Source organism: Microcaecilia unicolor, chromosome 13 (genome assembly GCF_901765095.1).
Source record: "Microcaecilia unicolor chromosome 13, aMicUni1.1, whole genome shotgun sequence".
NCBI lineage: Eukaryota > Metazoa > Chordata > Amphibia > Gymnophiona > Siphonopidae > Microcaecilia > Microcaecilia unicolor.
In genome coordinates this window covers 95,852,451-95,870,985 of record NC_044043.1, presented here as the reverse complement: position 1 = coordinate 95,870,985, position 18,535 = coordinate 95,852,451, and the positions used below count along the sequence as shown (strand labels likewise).

Genomic DNA, 18,535 nt, shown 5'->3' with positions numbered 1-18,535 from the left:
GTGGAGTGGGTCCCTCAGTGATCACCCCACCCCTGAAGGGTGGCCTGGCATTTGAGTACCGGCACCTTTTTCGCTAGAAAAAAACACGCTGCTCTTTAGGATTCCAGAATCTTGCTATTCTTTGGGGTTCTAAGTGGAATGTTGCTACCCTCTGAGATTCTAGAATATTGCTATTCTTTGGGGTTCTACATGGAATGTTGCTGCTGTTTGAGATTCTGCATGGAATCTTATCACTCTTTAGAAGGGCTTTTTTGAGGGGGTACTTGGGGGTACTGAGTACCGGCACCTTTCCCATTGTCTGCTAAAATTGATCCATGGTCCCCAAGTTTTAATGAAAGAGCTCAGGCTCTACACACCAATTCTGCCTTGTCATAGATTCTGTGACTGGCTCCAGGGGGCCTGGCTATTGTGGGGTGGGTCCCTCAGTGATCACCCCATCCCTGAAGGGTGGCCTGGCATTTGAGTACCAGCACTGTTTTTGCTAGAAAAAACGAACTGGCTACATCCAAAACTGACAGTATTTACTTAGATTTGACTCACCCCTTTTCATTGGTTTCTCAAGGCACATAAGTATTGTCACACAGGGACAGACCAAAGGTCCCTCAAACCCAGCATCCTGTTTCCAACAGTGCCAATCCTGGTCACAAATACCTAGCAAGATCCCAAAAAAGTACAAAACCTTTTATGCTGCTTATCCCAGAAATAAGCAGTGGATTTTCCCCCAAGTCCATTTTAAACTTCAGAACATTGCATTCAAATACAGGAAGCATTTCCCTGCTCCAGGGGCTACAGTTGGCATTAATGCAACTTAGCACAGGCCTCATCATTGTCATTTGGCCTTACTTACTAATGGATCAATGGTCAAAAGGGATTTAACCCAGCAGGACGGCTCCTACCTGATTAAATCCTGCTTCTGTCTCCCCAGCTAATATTCAGCAGCACTTAACAGACCGTGACACTCATGGTGGTCTGGGGAGGAGCCGGGCAGTGTCAGGACTTAGTAGTTTACTAGCAATATTCAGTCCCACTACCCAGGTAAATGCCCAGATAAAGTTAGGCCAGCAAGAAGGCTGCCTAACCAAAAGGTTTGACTGACAGGAGATGGCATCATGTGACAATGCTGAAGCCGTCTACACCCAAGGAGGTTTAATTGCTCCCCTATGCACAGCCGCCATCTTGATACACTCAAAATACATTACTTTATGTGACAGCAAGCTCCACCTACTGGCTTCAGATAATGGGCCAAGTGTGCTCCCACCATTTCCTGTCAATTAAACCTCCTTGGTCCTAACCTTAGTTGTCCAGGCACCAGACTGAATATCGGCCAGTACTCTGATAATTCCCAGTGGCTGGACATACCCAGATATTCTTTGCTGGAAGGTGGGTAAGGTCCATCACTGAATATTTGGATAGAAAAAGCCTTTGGCAGCCAGCATTTAAAAAAAAAAAAACACCAACTAACGTAAGCTAAATATTAACCCATATGAGCATCACTTGTGTTACTAAATCAGACCCTAATCACCTTGTGCCTGAGACAACAGAGGGTGAAACAACTTGCCTAACTTCAAAGAGAACAGGAGTGGGATCTCTCAGCCCTAGTTTCCCCTGTTTTCACCACTAGATTATGGGCTGGTCTGCATGTGCTTCTGCGTCTCACTATATCCATCTTAGAAGATAGCACCGGTGGGGGGGGGGGGGGGGTTTGAAGTCCAGAAGACAGAATATGTCAGAGGAAAGCATATTTCACACTCAACTACAGTCTTGCATTGCAATTGTTTATAATTCAATCAACCCCTCACTGGTTGGCAATAATATTCCCTTCCCTCTCCCCAGGCCTAGTGGTTAGGGTGGTGGGTTTTGGTCCTGGGGAACTGAGGAACTGAGTTCGATTCCCACTTCAGGCACAGGCAGCTCCTTGTGACTCTGGGCAAGTCACTTAACCCTCCATTGCCCCATGTAAGCCGCATTGAGCCTGCCATGAGTGGGAAAGCGCAGGGTACAAATGTAACAAAAATAAAATAGATACTATTGGAGATTCTACATGGAATGTTGCTATTCCACTAGCAACATTCCATGTAGAAGGCTGCGCAGGCTTCTGCTTCTGTGAGTCTGACGTCCTGCAGGACGTCAGACTCACAGAAGCAGAAGCCTGCGCAGCCACATAGGTGATCTGCACGGGCCGACTTCTACATGGAATGTTGCTAGTGGAATAGCAACATTCCATGTAGAATCTCAAATAGTAGCAACAGTGGAGGAGTGGCCTAGTGGTTAGGGTGGTGGACTTTGGTCCTGAGGAGCTGAGTTCGATTCCCACTTCAGGCACAGGCAGCTCCTTGTGACTCTGGGCAAGTCACTTAACCCTCCATTGCCCCATGTAAGCTGCATTGAGCCTGCCATGAGTGGGAAAGCGCAGGGTACAAATGTAACAAAAAAAAAATGGAAGAACCTCCAGGATCCTATTGAAGGCTTGGAGAAGGAGGTTGGACATGGGTGCGTAGAAAAGGCAATTGCATGTCTCAGCCCAAGTTGAAACAGACCCCCCCCCCCCCCCCATGCAAACCACACACACTAATCTATCTCCTCACTCAACTGCATTATAAGGAACCAAATAGAATCAAGCAAGGCAAATTTGGAAAAACTGAAGCTCGTATTGCCATGAAAAGACGAGTGACAGTTTCAAGATAAACTCATTCTGTACTGCCAGTAGAAACAGACTTACTGCAAAGGGATTCATTCCTCATATACCAGTTTACACATTTCTGCTATATGACTGAGAGGTGTGGTAACTGTGTTAGTCCACTCTTAAGGTTATCAATAGAAATCAAACAAAATAAAACATGGAAAAGAAAATAAGATGATAACTTTTTATTGGACATAACTTAATAGATTTCTTGATTAGATATATGACTTTATTTGCAGAGTAAATGTGGGTCTTATAAGTTAACTAGCCGTTCAGCCCGTAAAAACGGGCTAGTACAGGAGGGGGGGGGGGTTGAAAGGCCCCCCACCCCGCCGCCGAGTTAGCCGCTGCCGCTCCCCCTCCGAGTTTGTCCCCCCCCCCCGGATCCGTCGCCACCCACCTTCCACCCGGTCGGGCCCTCGCTCCGCTATTGAAACAGCGAGGGCACGCAGCACACAGCTCTACTGCTGAGCTGCCGTGGCCTTTCTTCTTCTCTGCCTGTGTCCCGCTCCTCGTATGACGTAACGTCGTCGAGGGCGGGACACAGGCAGAGAAGAAGAAGGAAGGCCGACGGCAGCTCAGCAGTAGAGCTGTGTGCTGCGTGCCCTCGCTGTTTCAATAGCGGAGCGAGGGCCCGACCGGGTGGAAGGTGGGTGGCGGCGGCGACTCCAGGTGGGGGGAGCGTTTGCGACGGCGGTGTCCCTCACAAATGCGCAGTAGAGACCCTCTCTGTTCTGCCCTCGTCATCACGTATTGACGCGGGGGCGGGGCAGAGAGGGTCTCTACTGCGCATTTGCGAGTGAGTACGACACTCGCCATTTATATATATTGATGTTTGTTGCCAATAATCATTAAATCTGCATCACTTACAGAAACTAAATGGTTATTGGAGAAAGGAGCACTTCAGGGACAATCTAAGAAAAGAAACATTAAACAGGAAGGTATTTGAAGAGAAAAACCATATTTTGAACCACCCAGCGCTGTCCTGTGTCCACATTACACACCATTACATTATATTACAATATACCTTCTATACTGCTGATATATTCAGGTTCTTAGTTTATAATAATTAAAAAAACAAGAGAATCTTATTCAAGAGTTAATAAATACATAAGTAATGCCACACTGGGAAAAGACCAAAGGTCCACCGAGCCCAGCATCCTGTCCACGACAGCGGCCAATCCAGGCCAAGGGCACCTGGCAAGCTTCCCAAACGTACAAACATTCTATACATGTTATTCCTGGAACTGTGGATTTTTCCCAAGTCCATTTAGTAGTGGTTTATGGACTTGCTCTTTAGAAAACTGTCTAACCCCTTTTTAAACTCTGCCAAGCTAACCGCCTTCACCACGTTCTCCGGCAACGAATTCCAGAGTTTAATTACACATTGGGTGAAGAAACATTTTCTCTGATTTGTTTTAAATTTACTACACTGTAGTTTCATCGCATGCCCCCTAGTCCTAGTATTTTTGGAAAGCGTGAACAGACGCTTCACATCCACCTGTTCCACTCCACTCATTATTTTATATACCTCTATCATGTCTCCCCTCAGCCGTCTCTTCTCCAAGCTGAAAAGCCCTAGCCTCCTTAGTCTTTCTTCATAGGGAAGTCGTCCCATCCCCGCTATCATTTTAGTCACCCTTCGTTGCACCTTTTCCAATTCCGCTATATCTTTCTTGAGATGCGGCGACCAGAATTGAACAGAATACTCAAGGTGCGGTCGCACCACGGAGCGAAACAACGGCATTATAACAAACTTCTTTAAAAAGAAAGGTTTTTACTTTTATATTTAAACATTTTTTTATTGAACAGCAATAAAACATTACAACCATATTTTTGACCAAGTGGTTCATTTTCTTTGTCCCCCCCCCCCTCCTTGAGTACCCTCCACCACCCCCTCAACCCTCTCGTACAAAAGCAGTGTCCAACCTACATAGATGGTATCAAGTCCTGACGAAGTTCCCACTTGAAGGCCAAAATAAGTAAATACATTGATGAGGAGTTCGAAGCGCTGGACCCTCCCCCAACATATCATGTTAGTCCCCGTTTGGAACTAAGTAACTTAAACGTGTAGTGTATACCATACTTTGTGTTGCCATATGGCTGGCTCTTGTCCTCAACGTATTCATTCTCTTCAGTGATTCCACCCCCCCCCCCAGCCTCCCCTCCTCCCTCCCCCAGTTCCACCCATGCCGGTGACTACCCCAGTCGTCTACCATCTACTACAGCACCTTAAGGATTAAATTCCCACTCCTAGGAGTCAACGAATCCAAGTAGCCGCCCCATATCTTCAGAAATGCCATTCTTTTTTGGGGGGGGCCACTCCTAGCTTCTTTTGCCTCCCACACCACCAATTGATGCATTAGGTTCCGCCAGTGCCAATATTCGGGCCCCCGTATCTGTCGTCCAGTATAGCAGAATGCACTTCTTCGCCAGCAAGGTCAATTTACAGAATAATATGTTGCCCCTTGATAACGTTCCCCTGCCTGATCCCGGGAGGTTCAGCAATAGCTGCCCAGGTGTGCATGCTACCCGCTGACCCACGAGCGTAGTCATATGAAAGGTTTTTACTTTTTTCTTAAATAAGAAAAAAAAGGTAACTGAGCAGCAAAACAAATATTAAAATCACACCAGGACCTTGTTATTTGACCTGCAAGAAGTGTGTCAAACATTTTAAATCTCTTTACTCCCTTAATAGATGGAAGGATGAAGTGAATTGTGAAATGATTATCTATCCCTATTATTGGAAATAAATTCCATATGATCCATTAAATAAATTGGCCGTTCACCATTTATATACTGAATGTTTATAAAGCAAAAGAATTTGAACTTAATCCTCGCCTCTATAGGTAGCCAATGTAATTCAACAAAAATATGAAGCAATTTTATCCTGCTTCTGTAGTGAGCCACCCAACCACCAAAAACTCAGTACTGTCCTGTGTCCCCACTACACATCATCCAACCACCAAACACCCAATTCTGTCCTATGTCCTCAATACACACCACCCAACCACCAAACACCCAATTCTGTCCTGTGTCCTCCTACACACCACCCAACCACCAAACACCCAACACTCAGTCCTGTGTCCTCACTACACAACACTCAACCACCAAACACCCAATTCTGTCCTGTGTCTTCATTACACAACACTCAACCACCCAATTCTGTCCTGTGTCCTCACTACACAATACTCAACCACCAAACACCCAACTCTGTCCTGTGTCCTCACTACACACCACCCAACCACCAAACACCCAACACTCAGTCCTGTGTCCTCACTACACAACACTCAACCACCAAACACCCAACTGTCCTATGTCCTCACTACACACCACCTAACCACCAAACACCTAGTACTGTCCTGTGTCCCCACTACACATCATCCAACCACCAACCACCCAACACTCAGTCCTGTGTCCTCACTACACAACACTCAACCACCAAACACCCAATTCTGTCCTGTGTCCTCACTACACAATACTCAACCACCAAACACCCAACTCTGTCCTGTGTCCTCACTACACACCACCCGACCACCAAACACCCAACACTCAGTCCTGTGTCCTCACTACACAACACTCAACCACCAAACACCCAACTCTGTCCTATGTCCTCACTACACACCACCCAACCACCAAACACCTAGTACTGTCCTGTGTCCTCACTACACATCATCCAACCACCAACCACCCAACACTCAGTCCTGTGTCCTCACTACACAACACTCAACCACCAAACACCCAACACTCAGTCCTGTGTCCTCACTACACAATACTCAACCACCAAACACCCAACTCTGTCCTGTGTCCTCACTACACACCACCCAACCACCAAACACCCAACACTCAGTCCTGTGTCCTCACTACACAACACTCAACCACCAAACACCCAACTCTGTCCTATGTCCTCACTACACACCACCCAACCACCAAACACCCAACACTCAGTCCTGTGTCCTCACTACACAACACTCAACCACCAAACACCCAACACTCAGTCCTGTGTCCTCACTACACAACACTCAACCACCCAACACCCAATTCTGTCCTGTGTCCTCCTACACACCACCCAACCACCAAACACCCAACACTCAGTCCTGTGTCCTCACTACACAACACTCAACCACCAAACACCCAATTCTGTCCTGTGTCCTCACTACACAATACTCAACCACCAAACACCCAACTCTGTCCTGTGTCCTCACTACACACCACCCAACCACCAAACACCCAACACTCAGTCCTGTGTCCTCACTACACAACACTCAACCACCAAACACCCAATTCTGTCCTATGTCCTCACTACACACCACCCAACCACCAAACACCTAGTACTGTTCTGTGTCCTCTGTACATATCACCCAACCATGAACCCGGTGCTGTCCTGTACCTTTAATACCCAACCACCCAGTACTGTCCTGTGTCCTCACTACACAGTACCAAACACCCAATACTCAGCGCTGTCTTGCTTCTTCATCACATACCATCCAACCATCAACTCCTAATGCCATTAGACTGACTCCTCACTGCAAACCATTCAACCATCTGTCACCCAATGTCCACCCAACCGCCAAACACTTAATGTTGTCCTGTGCCCTGACTGCACACCATCTGACTACCAAACAGCTAACGTTATCCAGTATTCTCCCTAAATAACTTCCAACCACCAAACACCCAGGTTGCTTCTTTTTTTGTGACCTTAAAAGTACCCACGTACTTATGAAATCAGGAACTTTATGAGAAACTGACCCCTGTCATTCACAGAAATGTGAATTGAACAATATTGTTCCCGTAGCAGCTGCTGAGAGCTGCAATTTTTCAAAATATCATCACCCTGTGTTGGCAAATCCAGATTGGAAAGTTTCCAGAAAAAAAAAGGGGAATCTGAAACTGCCTGTGTGCTGAGAAAACGAAGAGAAAATGTGTTTTTTTGTAGCTAACACGAATCTTCCCTCCATCTGTGCTTAACTTCCCTTTCTCTGCTGCCCTGTGATTGTACTTCCCACTTGTGTAAGGAGCTTTTTTGCAGCATTGTAGGGAGCTGCATGATTCCAGTTGTTGTATTTATCAACCATCAGCTTCAGGGTGACAACAAGGTAAGAATCAGTATTGCAAATACAGTAAAGGCAGGACAGGGACGTTGTTCAGTAAACCAAAGAAATACTAGCCAGAAAGAATTTTTTTAAAAAAATTCCTGTTTACTCTTAAATTCTGGGGTTTCTTGTCCCTGAGAGGTAGGTTAACGTCTCAAATGCAAAATGTATTTTCTTTGCTTCGTTGCTTCTGATTTCATGTGGACTGTCCAGTGTCTCCCTCACTCTGTAGGTCCCTGATGTTTCTTCATATGCTGCTGGGTCGTCATACATGATTCAGCGCCCGCTAGGGACAGGTTCCTGCTTAGGTGCTGCAATTTCTCAAAATCTCGGTGCCTGGGTATTTAACAGCCTCTGGGATCTTGGGCTCCCTCAGGGCAGACTTGAAAAGGTAGACTAAAGTTCCAGAGCACTATTTCAATTAGGTTTGGGGGGGGGGGGGGGTTCTTTTCTTTTTCCCCTGCCTGGATGTTGCAGGGAGTTAAATCCTTACTAGAAAACTGACCTTCATGTTTCTCATCTTCCTTAACCTCATCAAAACATCTGTCTCAGAATATCGAGTCTTTACTTTAGGAAATTTTTGCTAAAGAAAAACAAATGAACTACTTCTGGACAAGTCATATTCATCCGTCTATCTATGACCAGGGCTAAAATTGACCCATGGTCCCCAAGTTTGAATGAAAGAGCTCAGGCTCTACACACCAATTCTGCCTTGTCATAGATTCTGTGACTGGTTGCAGGGAGCCTGGCCATTGTGGGGTGGGTCCCTCAGTGATCACCCCCACCCCTGAAGGGTGCCCTGGCATTTGAGTACCGGCACCTTTTTTGCTAGAAAAAACGCACTGTCTATGACCAACTATCAATGACGAAACAGGTGGACGGATTTGGACAAAATCTGAGATGTGAGAGGTGGTAGACCCTAAGAGAAGATGGAAATGATTCTTTTAATATGAAGACTGGATCAGAGGAACTACTGGGGAGAGGGAGGGGAGGGGATACAAAGAAGTAGAGGGTAAGAGGTAGAGGCAATGCACTTTTCTAATCTTGCTTTTTCTTCAATCTCGAAATAGCATTTGGATTGAAATAATGCCGGCTTTCTAACTTCAGCTGGTGGGTGCTCTTGTCATTTTTTCAGTTTTCATCTATCAGACTAGTAAGTAACAGAATTCAAGCAGGATGTGCATTTGAAAGCAAAGCAAACAGTCCCTTGAAGAAAATCACTTAGGAACTAACATGGCTGAACAGGTTCCAGACTGCTTTGAGATGGAAGTTGGAAAGTCAAGACCAGGAAACAATTTGACAATAACTTAGAAGTTTGCATTTTAAAAACGTGTTCCTTCCGTGACTTCCATGTCGTAATTTCTTAATCCCATGATCAAAACGCAATTTTCTTGACAAACTCCATCTCTGGCCATCTTCAAATCTTGGCTAAAAGCCCACCTTTTTGATGCTGCTTTTAACTCCTAACCTTTACTCATTTGTTCAGTACCCATGTTTTATCATTCCCATCTTAGTAATTCCCTTATCCCTTATTTGTCCTGTTTGTCTGTCCTAATTAGATTGTAAACTCTGTTGAGCAGGGACTGTCTCTTCATGTCCAGTGTACAGTGCTGCATACATCTAGTAGCACTATAGAAATTATAAGTAGTAGTAATAGTAGTTGTCTTTGAGATTCCAGAATCTTGCTACTCTTTGGGATTCCGGAATCCTGCTACGCTTTGTCCTTATCCCTTGTTTGTCCTGTTTGTCTGTCCTAATTAGATTGTAAGCTCTGTCGAGCAGGGACTGTCTCTTCATGTCCAGTGTACAGCGCTGCATACGTCTAGTAGCACTATAGAAATGATAAGTAGTAGTAATAGTAGTAGTCTTTGATATTCCGGAATCTTGCTACTCTTTGACCTTATCCCTTATTTGTCCTGTTTGTCTGTCCTAATTAGATTGTAAACTCTGTTGAGCAGGGACTGTCTCTTCATGCCCAGTGTACAGTGCTGCATACGTCTAGTAGCGCTATAGAAATGATAAGTAGTAGTAGTAGTGTTTCGGATTCCAGAATCTTGCTACTCTTTGGAATTCTGCACGGAATCCTGCTACTCTTTGGGATTCCGGAATCTTGCTACTCTTTGTCCTTATCCCTTATTTGTCCTGTTTGTCTGTCCTAATTAGATTGTAAGCTCTGTTGAGCAGGGACTGTCTCTTCGTGTTCAAGTGTACAGTGCTGTGTACGTCCAGTAGTGCTATAGAAATGATAAGTAGTAGTAGTAGTGAATTGTCCCTTTTTCTCTTTGCCAGCAACCTCACAGTCCCTTTTGTGGGGTAGGTTTTATGGGGAAATGCTCTAGGTCTGTTCTGTACCCATTGATGGATGAAGGGGGAGCTTCAGTGGACACACAGAATATGGGCTTACATTTAACACCATGACAGTCCAGTGTGCAGGGTCAGGGTTCATTATTTTTATATTTCAGTTTTAGATTATATAATTTAACTGGTACAATATTTGCTGAGTATAACCAAGGATTGCACGATTTTCTTTATTCTATTATATATCCTGGGAATATATAAGTTCTATTCTTTTTTTCTTGGGGCAACTGTCTGCCCAGTGTTTGACGTGGGAGGGGCCCCTTCCCACCTCATCCCTGACCTGACCTGAAGGGAACCCTTCTCCTTTTTGGGTACCTTGGTAGAAGTATTACTTTAGCGGAGATTGGGTACTTAGCGGAGATTGGGTGGCAGAGCCGGTGGGGGGGGGGGCTAGTGGTTGGGAGGCGGGGCTAGTGTTGGGCAGACTTCTACAGTCTGTGCCCTGAAAATGGCAGATACAAATCAAGGTCAGGTATACACATAAAGTAGCACATATGAGTTTATCTTGTTGGGCAGACTGGATGGACCGTACAGGTCTTTCTCTGTCATCATCTACTATGTTACTATACCTTGCCTCAGGCAGCAGAATGCCATGAACTAACCCATTTCCAACAAGTTGTAGCCTACTGGTACCAACCCAGCAAACTAATTTACACCCCTTAGGGCCAGTCCCCTGATTTTTTCCCCCTTTAAATTGAATCAGGGTTATGAAAACTAATCACATTAATTTTTATAGTAGTTAACTGAGGTAATATGATTTAGAACTCACAGGAAGGACACCAACTTCTACAACCCCATTTTTATCAAATGATTTATTTTACCTGATCCAAGGTGTGGGTGGGGTTGGGAAACCCCTAATATCACCAAGAAAATGCTCAAAACCAAAAAGCATTTTTGTTAAACTAAAAAGCATCAAAGTGTTCTCGTCTGAAACTGTGTTGAATTCCTCTTTCCTTGCTGCTTTGGTTTCTCTTGTGCAGTCCCAGAGCGACCGGGAATATGTTTGAAAGAGAGAAGATGACAAGAGTGATGATAATCCTCCTGGCTTCGGTCACAGTAGCTGCCACACAGACCTGCAACAGTCCCCCAGGCATGCCTGGTATTCCAGGAAGGCCAGGAGCACCCGGAAAAGATGGCAAAGACGGAGTTGTAGGAAGCAAAGGAGACGTAGGTAAGGGGGGAAACAGCCAGGGAAGTAAGATTATCTGTTAACATATTAACAACAAGTGAAAACAGGAGAAAATGTGCCGAACGTGTACTGGGCAGTGTGTTTGATTCGTTTCCTAACCGTGCATTTTCCTGCTCATTTTATAACTGCCTAAAGTTAAACATCGTTTAGGCATGTTGTGGAATACTAGAACAGAGGTACATATACCCCCACATTCTAGAAATTTTATTTACTGTTTATTTATTTATTAAGATTTATTTACTGCCTTTTTAAAGCAATTCACTCAAGGCAGTGTACAGCAAGAATAAGGCAAACATAAGCAATAGACAATTACAGCAGTAAAAATATTTAAACAACAGTACAAAGTATGGCATAATATAATACATTACAATGTCAACACAATACACAATAAAACATTTAAATAGCATAGGGTGTAAGCAAAGATGGAATATATAGACAGAAAAGAAAGTAACAGGAGTAAGAAAATAAGGGACTAATGTAAAGAAAGTTGCAAATGAGATCAGAAAGGTGTTTGAACATTATCTTAGCTAGGGTAGGAGTGCATAAGAACATAAGAGTAGCCATGGGTCAGACCAGTGGTCCATCTAGTCCAGTATGCTGTTTTCCAAACAGTGGCCAAGCCAAGTCACATGTACATGGCAGAAACCCAAATCGTAGCAACATTCCATGTAGAATCCCAAAGAATAGCAAGACTCTGGAATCCTAAAAAGTGACAAGATTCCATGCAAAATCTCAAAGAGTAGCAACATTCCATGTAGAACTCCAGAGAATAGCAAGATTCCGGAATCCTAAAAAGTGACAAGATTCCATGCAAAATCTCAAAGCGTAGCAACATTCCATGTAGAACCCCAGAGAATAGCAAGATTCTGGAATCCTAAAAAGTGACAAGATTCCATGCAAAATCTCAAAGAGTAGCAACATTCCATGTAGAACCCCAGAGAATAGCAAGATTCCGGAATCCTAAAAAGTGACAAGATTCCATGCAAAATCTCAAAGCGTAGCAACATTCCATGTAGAACCCCAGAGAATAGCAAGATTCCGGAATCCTAAAGAGTGACAAGATTCCATGCAGAATCTCAGAGTAGCAACATTCCATGTAGAACCCCAGAGAATAGCAAGATTCCGGAATCCTAAAAAGTGACAAGATTCCATGCAAAATCTCAAAGCGTAGCAACATTCCATGTAGAACCCCAGAGAATAGCAAGATTCCGGAATCCTAAAGAGTGACAAGATTCCATGCAGAATCTCAGAGTAGCAACATTCCATGTAGAACCCCAGAGAATAGCAAGATTCCGGAATCCTAAAGAGTGACAACATTCCATGCAGAATCTCAGAGTAGCAACATTCCATACTACAAATCCCAGGGCAAGCAGTTGCTTCCCATGTCTGTCTCAATAGCAGACTATGGACTTTTCCTCCAGGAATTTGTCCAAACCTTTTTTTTGTCCAAACCTTTTTTAAACCCATAACCGCTGTTACCATATGGCTAAACATGTCCTGTTATAGTATGAGAAATGGCAACCAAAGTTAGATGCACAATGGGGCATACAGTTACAGAATAGGGTAAGTTCAGCATGTAACTTAAGGCACTTAATTAGCAATAAATACCAATAATTGGGCTTAAGAAGCACTAATCTGTACTTCAATTAACTGCCATTAGTTCCCATTCTAAAAGCTGAAGGTCCAGAAACCATCACTTGCAAGTGTAAGGGGTTGTGGACCTGGGAAGAACATGGGCGGGTGGAGGGTGTGTCAGGCTGGTACATAAGAATAACCAATGGTCCATCTAGCCCAGTAGTATCCTGCTTCCAGCAGTGGCCAATCTAAGTCAGAAACCCAGGTGCGAGCATTTGAGCTAGCGTAACTGCTCGCTCCTAAAGTTAAGTGCATAAATGTGGACTTATAATCTATTCTATAAAAGCAATTCCATGTGCAATCCTGGTGCTTAACTTTATAGTTACCTCCATAATGCACAATTACACACCTAAGTGTGACTTGTGCACTCAGAGTATTGTATAATGTAATCACGTAACTGCCTTAGGGTCCTGTTTACTAAGCTGTGGTACGCACTAACGCATGCTTACCACAGTACCATCGGGTGCACTCAGGCATCACATGGTCATTTTTGCATCTGAGCTACCCACACATTAAAGAAAATAATGATTTTTTAGCATTGGAGTCTGGGAGCAGAGAGTGGTCGTGTTCTGCGCTATCAAGTTAACACAGCTACATTTCCAAGCGCTAGCCGAACAACGTGGGGTTAGCGCGTGAGCTCTTACTACCTTCATAACAGGTGACAGTAGGGGCTTACGGGCTAATAGCCATGCGTGAATGGAAAAATTTGCACGTGGCCATTAATGGGGAAAATAGAAAAATCGACCATTTTACCCCTGCAGTTAAAATGGCCTTAGCACACAGGAATGACCTGCATAGGGAAGGGAAGGGAAAGGAAATGGGACTTGATATACTGCCTTTCTGTGGTATTTTGCAACTACATTCAAAGCGGTTTACAAATATTCAGGTACTTATTTTGTACCAGGGGCAATGGAGGGTTAAGTGACTTGCCCAGAGTCACAAGGAGCTGCAGTGGGAATCGAACCCAGTTCCCCAGGATCAAAGTCCACTGCACTAACCACTAGGCTACTCCTCCACTCATTCCACCAATGACCCAACCTCATCAGTGATGTCACAATGGCTTGATTGCCCGATACTTGGCTCACTTCTGATATTGTGATGTCATAAGGGAAAGGGAAATGGGACTTGATATACCGCCTTTCTGAGGTTTTTGCAACTACATTCAAAGCGGTTTACATATATTCAGGTACTTATTTTGTACCAGGGGCAATGGAGGGTTAAGTGACTTGCCCAGAGTCACAAGGAGCTGCAGTGAGAATTGAACTCAGTTCCCCAGAATCAGAGTCCACTGCACTAACCACTAGGCTACTCCTCCACTAGCAACATTCCATGTAGAAACCTGCCCTTGCAGATCAGCGACGCGGCCGTGGAGGCTTCTGTTTTTGTGAGTCTGCTATCATTTTAGTCGCGCTTCACTGCACCTTTTCCAATTCTACTATATCTTTCTTGAGATGTGGCGACCAGAATTGAACACAATACTCAAGGTGCGGTCGCACCATGGAGCGATACAACGGCATTATAACATCCTATGCTTCTGCTGCTATCGACATGGCGTAATTGGGAGTGCCTGAATGTACATGCGCCGATGCCAACTTATGCCGGCATTCTGTAACAGAATCTGGGCGCCCATATACCATTCTAGAATTAACGCGTAGTGCACAGCATCAAGGCACTTAGGGGCCCCTTTTACTAAGACGTGTAGGGTATCTATGTGCGTAGAACACATGTCAAATGAGAACTAGCACCTGGCTACCACGTGCCCCTGGTGGTAATTTTAATTTCTATGCGTGTTCAAGACGTGTGGCAGAACATAATTTTTTTTCTACCGCGTGGTGCTAACCAGGCGGTAATTGGCACTGCCCGATTACTGCTGGGTAGACTCCATCACTACAAAAAGCTGTGTGTGTGATGAAGAAACGAACACTTTAAATTCACATTGCAAATGTTCACCTGAAACTCACTGGCCATTAAGCAAATATTCAGGCCCCATTTACCTGAACCCTGGTCACCTCCTGAGCTACTGAAAGAATACAGAAGCCGTTTAAGGAGGGTCAGTGTCTGACCCTTTGCCATCTCACGGCACTCACCAGGGTGCGGCTGTATATATAATTCCTCTTTCTAACCTGTACCTGTACTGAATTTTTCTCTGCTTTTCCCTTTTATTTTGTAACCAGGTCCTCCTGGGCAGCTTGGTGATTTTGCAGAACAAGGTGAGACGGGAGAGCAAGGAAGCCATGGAAACCCTGGAAAAGTTGGACCTAAGGGCCCTGAAGGTCCACCTGGAGCTCAGGGCCCTGTAGGGCCAAAGGGTGTCAAAGGTGAATCCGGTGACTACAAAACCACCCTGAAGTCGGCTTTCTCCATGTCCAAGGTCGGCTCGATTCTACCAAGAAGGGATCAGCCGATTCGATTTGACCGAGTGATCACCAACGAGAATGGCCATTACAGTCCTCAGAATTCAAAGTTCATCTGCCAGATCCCCGGCCTCTACTACTTCACGTACCATGCTACCTCCAAGGGCAACCTTTGCATAAATATTATGAAGGGCGTAGGGAAAGGTACGAAGGTTGTCACTTTCTGTGACTTTGTGAACAAAATCTATCAGGTCACCACTGGCGGGGTGGTGTTGCACTTGGAAGCAGGTGAGCCTGTGTGGCTAGAACCCACAGAGAAGAATCACCTGGTGGGAGGCGACGGAGCAGACAGCATTTTCTCTGGGTTCCTGCTGTTCCCCGACTCTTAAATTGTAAGCGTGTTTTTGCTTGGCGTGACCCTGTTTACTTCCTTCCTGGGATACACCTGAAGCATCTCCCACGTCACCTGCACAGTCTGGTGTACCCCACTTGCTAACTTGCTATTCTGCTTTCTCACCTGGCAATCCCAATAAATCCATAAGTAAGCTGCACTGCTTCTGTCGCTATAATCCATCCAGGGGTGTGCTGGTAAATTTTTAACAACAGGCTCTTTCTCCGGACGTAGCCAGCTCTGCAGTTGGGCCAAGGGTGGCCGGGTGGAGGGAGGGGGGAGCAACACTTGCCTCTCTCTCTCCTCCCTCCCTTTGTGTGGGCACAATAGGCATACCTTTGCTGGCAACCAATAAATGGACTGCCACCACTCCCAACGTCTTGCTCTGAGCAACATGCTGAAACTTCTCACACATGCTGGAGAAGTCCCAGCCTGCTGCTCAGAGCTGGAAACAAGGAGCTGGGAGCAGCAGCAGTCTATTTACTTGGCTGGCAGGGCTCAGCATCCCCACCAGCAAAGTAAAAGAGAATTCAGCAGGGGGCCCAACCCACATTTTGGGAGCCAGTTGTTAAAGTAGCCATGGAGGGCCCTACTTTAACAACCGGCTCCCAAAAGTCTTAAAAACTTAACAACCGGCTCTTGCGAGCCTGTGAGAGCCTGCTCCAGCACACCACTGAATCCATCCTTCCAAATTCTTTCACTGCCCACCGCAGCTTTGAATCATGGCTTACAGCTCTAGAAATACCATTTGCGAAGAGCGTTAGAGATAACCTTGATCCCTTTTGGTACCTTCCGTAAGTAATTGTACAGCAGATTAAGTCCCCCTTTTACTAAGGCGCGCTCACGTTTTTAGCTAAAATTGTAGGCGTGCTAAATGTTAGAGGCATTCCTATGGGCGTCTCTAACGTTTAGTGCGCTTACAATTATAGCGCGCCCTAAAAACGTGAGCACGCCTTAGTAAAAGGGGGCCTAAGAGACTGTGCAGTCTTCGACTCTGTCCACAGTGGAACACCGTAGAAATGTTTGTACCGTCACAACAGCGGAAATAATTTGGTCATGTGGGCATAATCTCTGTGGTTGCTACTTATGGGGTCCTTTTACTGAAAGATGGCCTGCGGTAATATAGACGCATGTTTTGGGCTCACGCAGAATTCGTTTTCAGTGCACTTACAAAAAAAATGCCTTTTTTACAATTTTTGCGAAAATGGACGTGCGGCAAGATGAAAATTGCCGCACGTCCATTTTGGGGTCTGAGAACTTACCGCAAGCCATTGACGTAGCGGTAACGTCTCGCGCAGTAACTGGGCAGTAACGGTCTACGCGTGTCAAATGCCACTTGACGCACGTAGCTGCTGCACGCCAGAAAATAAAAAATATTTTTCAGGCATGCATAGCGGACGCGCGCCAAAATTGACATGGTAATTGACTTGGTAGCCGGGTGGTATCTCCAATTTGGCGTGCATTGGGCTTACATAGACATCTACGCAGCTTAGAAAAAGGGCCCTGTGTTTGCTTATGTGGAATGCATGGGATTGTTCTGTAGCAGTTACTGCTGCAGATCCAGTAATCATGTGCTCTCTTGGCTGTCTAAATCTGAGATATATGAATCCAAGATCTAACAAATGCATTTAGCGGGTGCATTTCGCATCTGAGAAAACTTCTGGGAGAAGCGAGACGATCTCACTAGATTTCACAGATTAGGAAATATTTTTCCTGTGGATCACATGCCATTATTAAGAACTGAAAAACAATTAGAAATCGTATAATACCAACAGTTTAGAATTTATAATGGATCCCAATGTATTCTTAACCTCTAAAAGAAGGGGAAACCAAAGCACAGGGAGAGAAAGTGACTCGCAAGATCACACAGAGAGTCAGTGACAGACACTGAGCGATAAAGTGACTTCTAATGGTTAGTGCAGTGGACTTTGATCCTGGGGAACTGGGTTCAATTCCCACTGCAGCTGCTTGTGACTCTGGGCAAATCACTTAACCCTCCATTGCCCCAGGTACAAATAAGTACCTGTATATACTATCAGGCTTATTTTCGAAAGAGAAGGGCGCCCATCTTTTGACACAAATTGGGAGACGGGCGTCCTTCTCCCAGGGTCGCCCAAATCGGCATAATCGAAAGTCGATTTTGGGCGTCCTCCACTGCTTTCTGTCGCGGGGACGACCAAAGTTCACGGGAGCGTTTCGGAAGCGTAGCGAAGGCGGGACTGGGGCGTGCCTAACACATGGGCGTCCTTGACCGATAATGGAAAAAAGAAGGGCGTCCCTGACGAGCACTTGGGCAACTTCACTTGGTCCATTTTTTTGTTACGACCAAGCCTCAAAAAGGTGCCCGAACTGACCAGATGACCACTGGAGAGAATCGGGGATGACCTCCCTTTACTCCCCCAGTGGTCACTAACCCCCTCTGATCCTCAAAAAACATCTTTAAAATTATTTTTTGCCAGCCTCTATGCCAGCCTGAAATGTCATACCCAGCTCCATGACAGCAGTATGCAGGTCCCTGGAGCAGTTTTTGTGGGTGCAATGCACTTCAGGCAGGTGGACCCAGGCCCATCCCCCCTACCTGTTACACTTGTGGTGGTAAATGTGAGCCCTTCAAAACCCACCACAAACCCACTGTGCCCACATCTAGGTGCCCCCCTTCACCCCTTAGGGCTATGGTAGTGGTGTACAGTTGTTGGTAGTGGGTTTTGGGGGGAATTGGGGGGCTCAGTACCCAAGGTAAGGGAGCTATGCACCTGGGAGCAATTTGTGACGTCCACTGCAGTGCCCCCTAGGGTGCCCGGTTGGTGTCTTGGCATGTCAGGGGGACCAGTGCAC

At 45.5% G+C, this 18,535-nt stretch overlaps 1 protein-coding gene across 1 annotated transcript in view; it reads left to right on the top strand.

Moving 5' to 3' along the window:
* LOC115482427 overlaps positions 1-15,698 on the top strand; it is a 46,457-nt gene extending 30,759 nt beyond the window's left edge. Inside the window, exons 8-9 of the mRNA XM_030222174.1 lie at positions 11,112-11,302; positions 15,130-15,698. Of these exons, the coding sequence (XP_030078034.1) occupies positions 11,112-11,302; positions 15,130-15,698 (760 nt within the window). The remainder of the gene's footprint in view (positions 1-11,111; positions 11,303-15,129) is intronic.
* Positions 15,699-18,535: the final 2,837 nt, after the last annotated feature.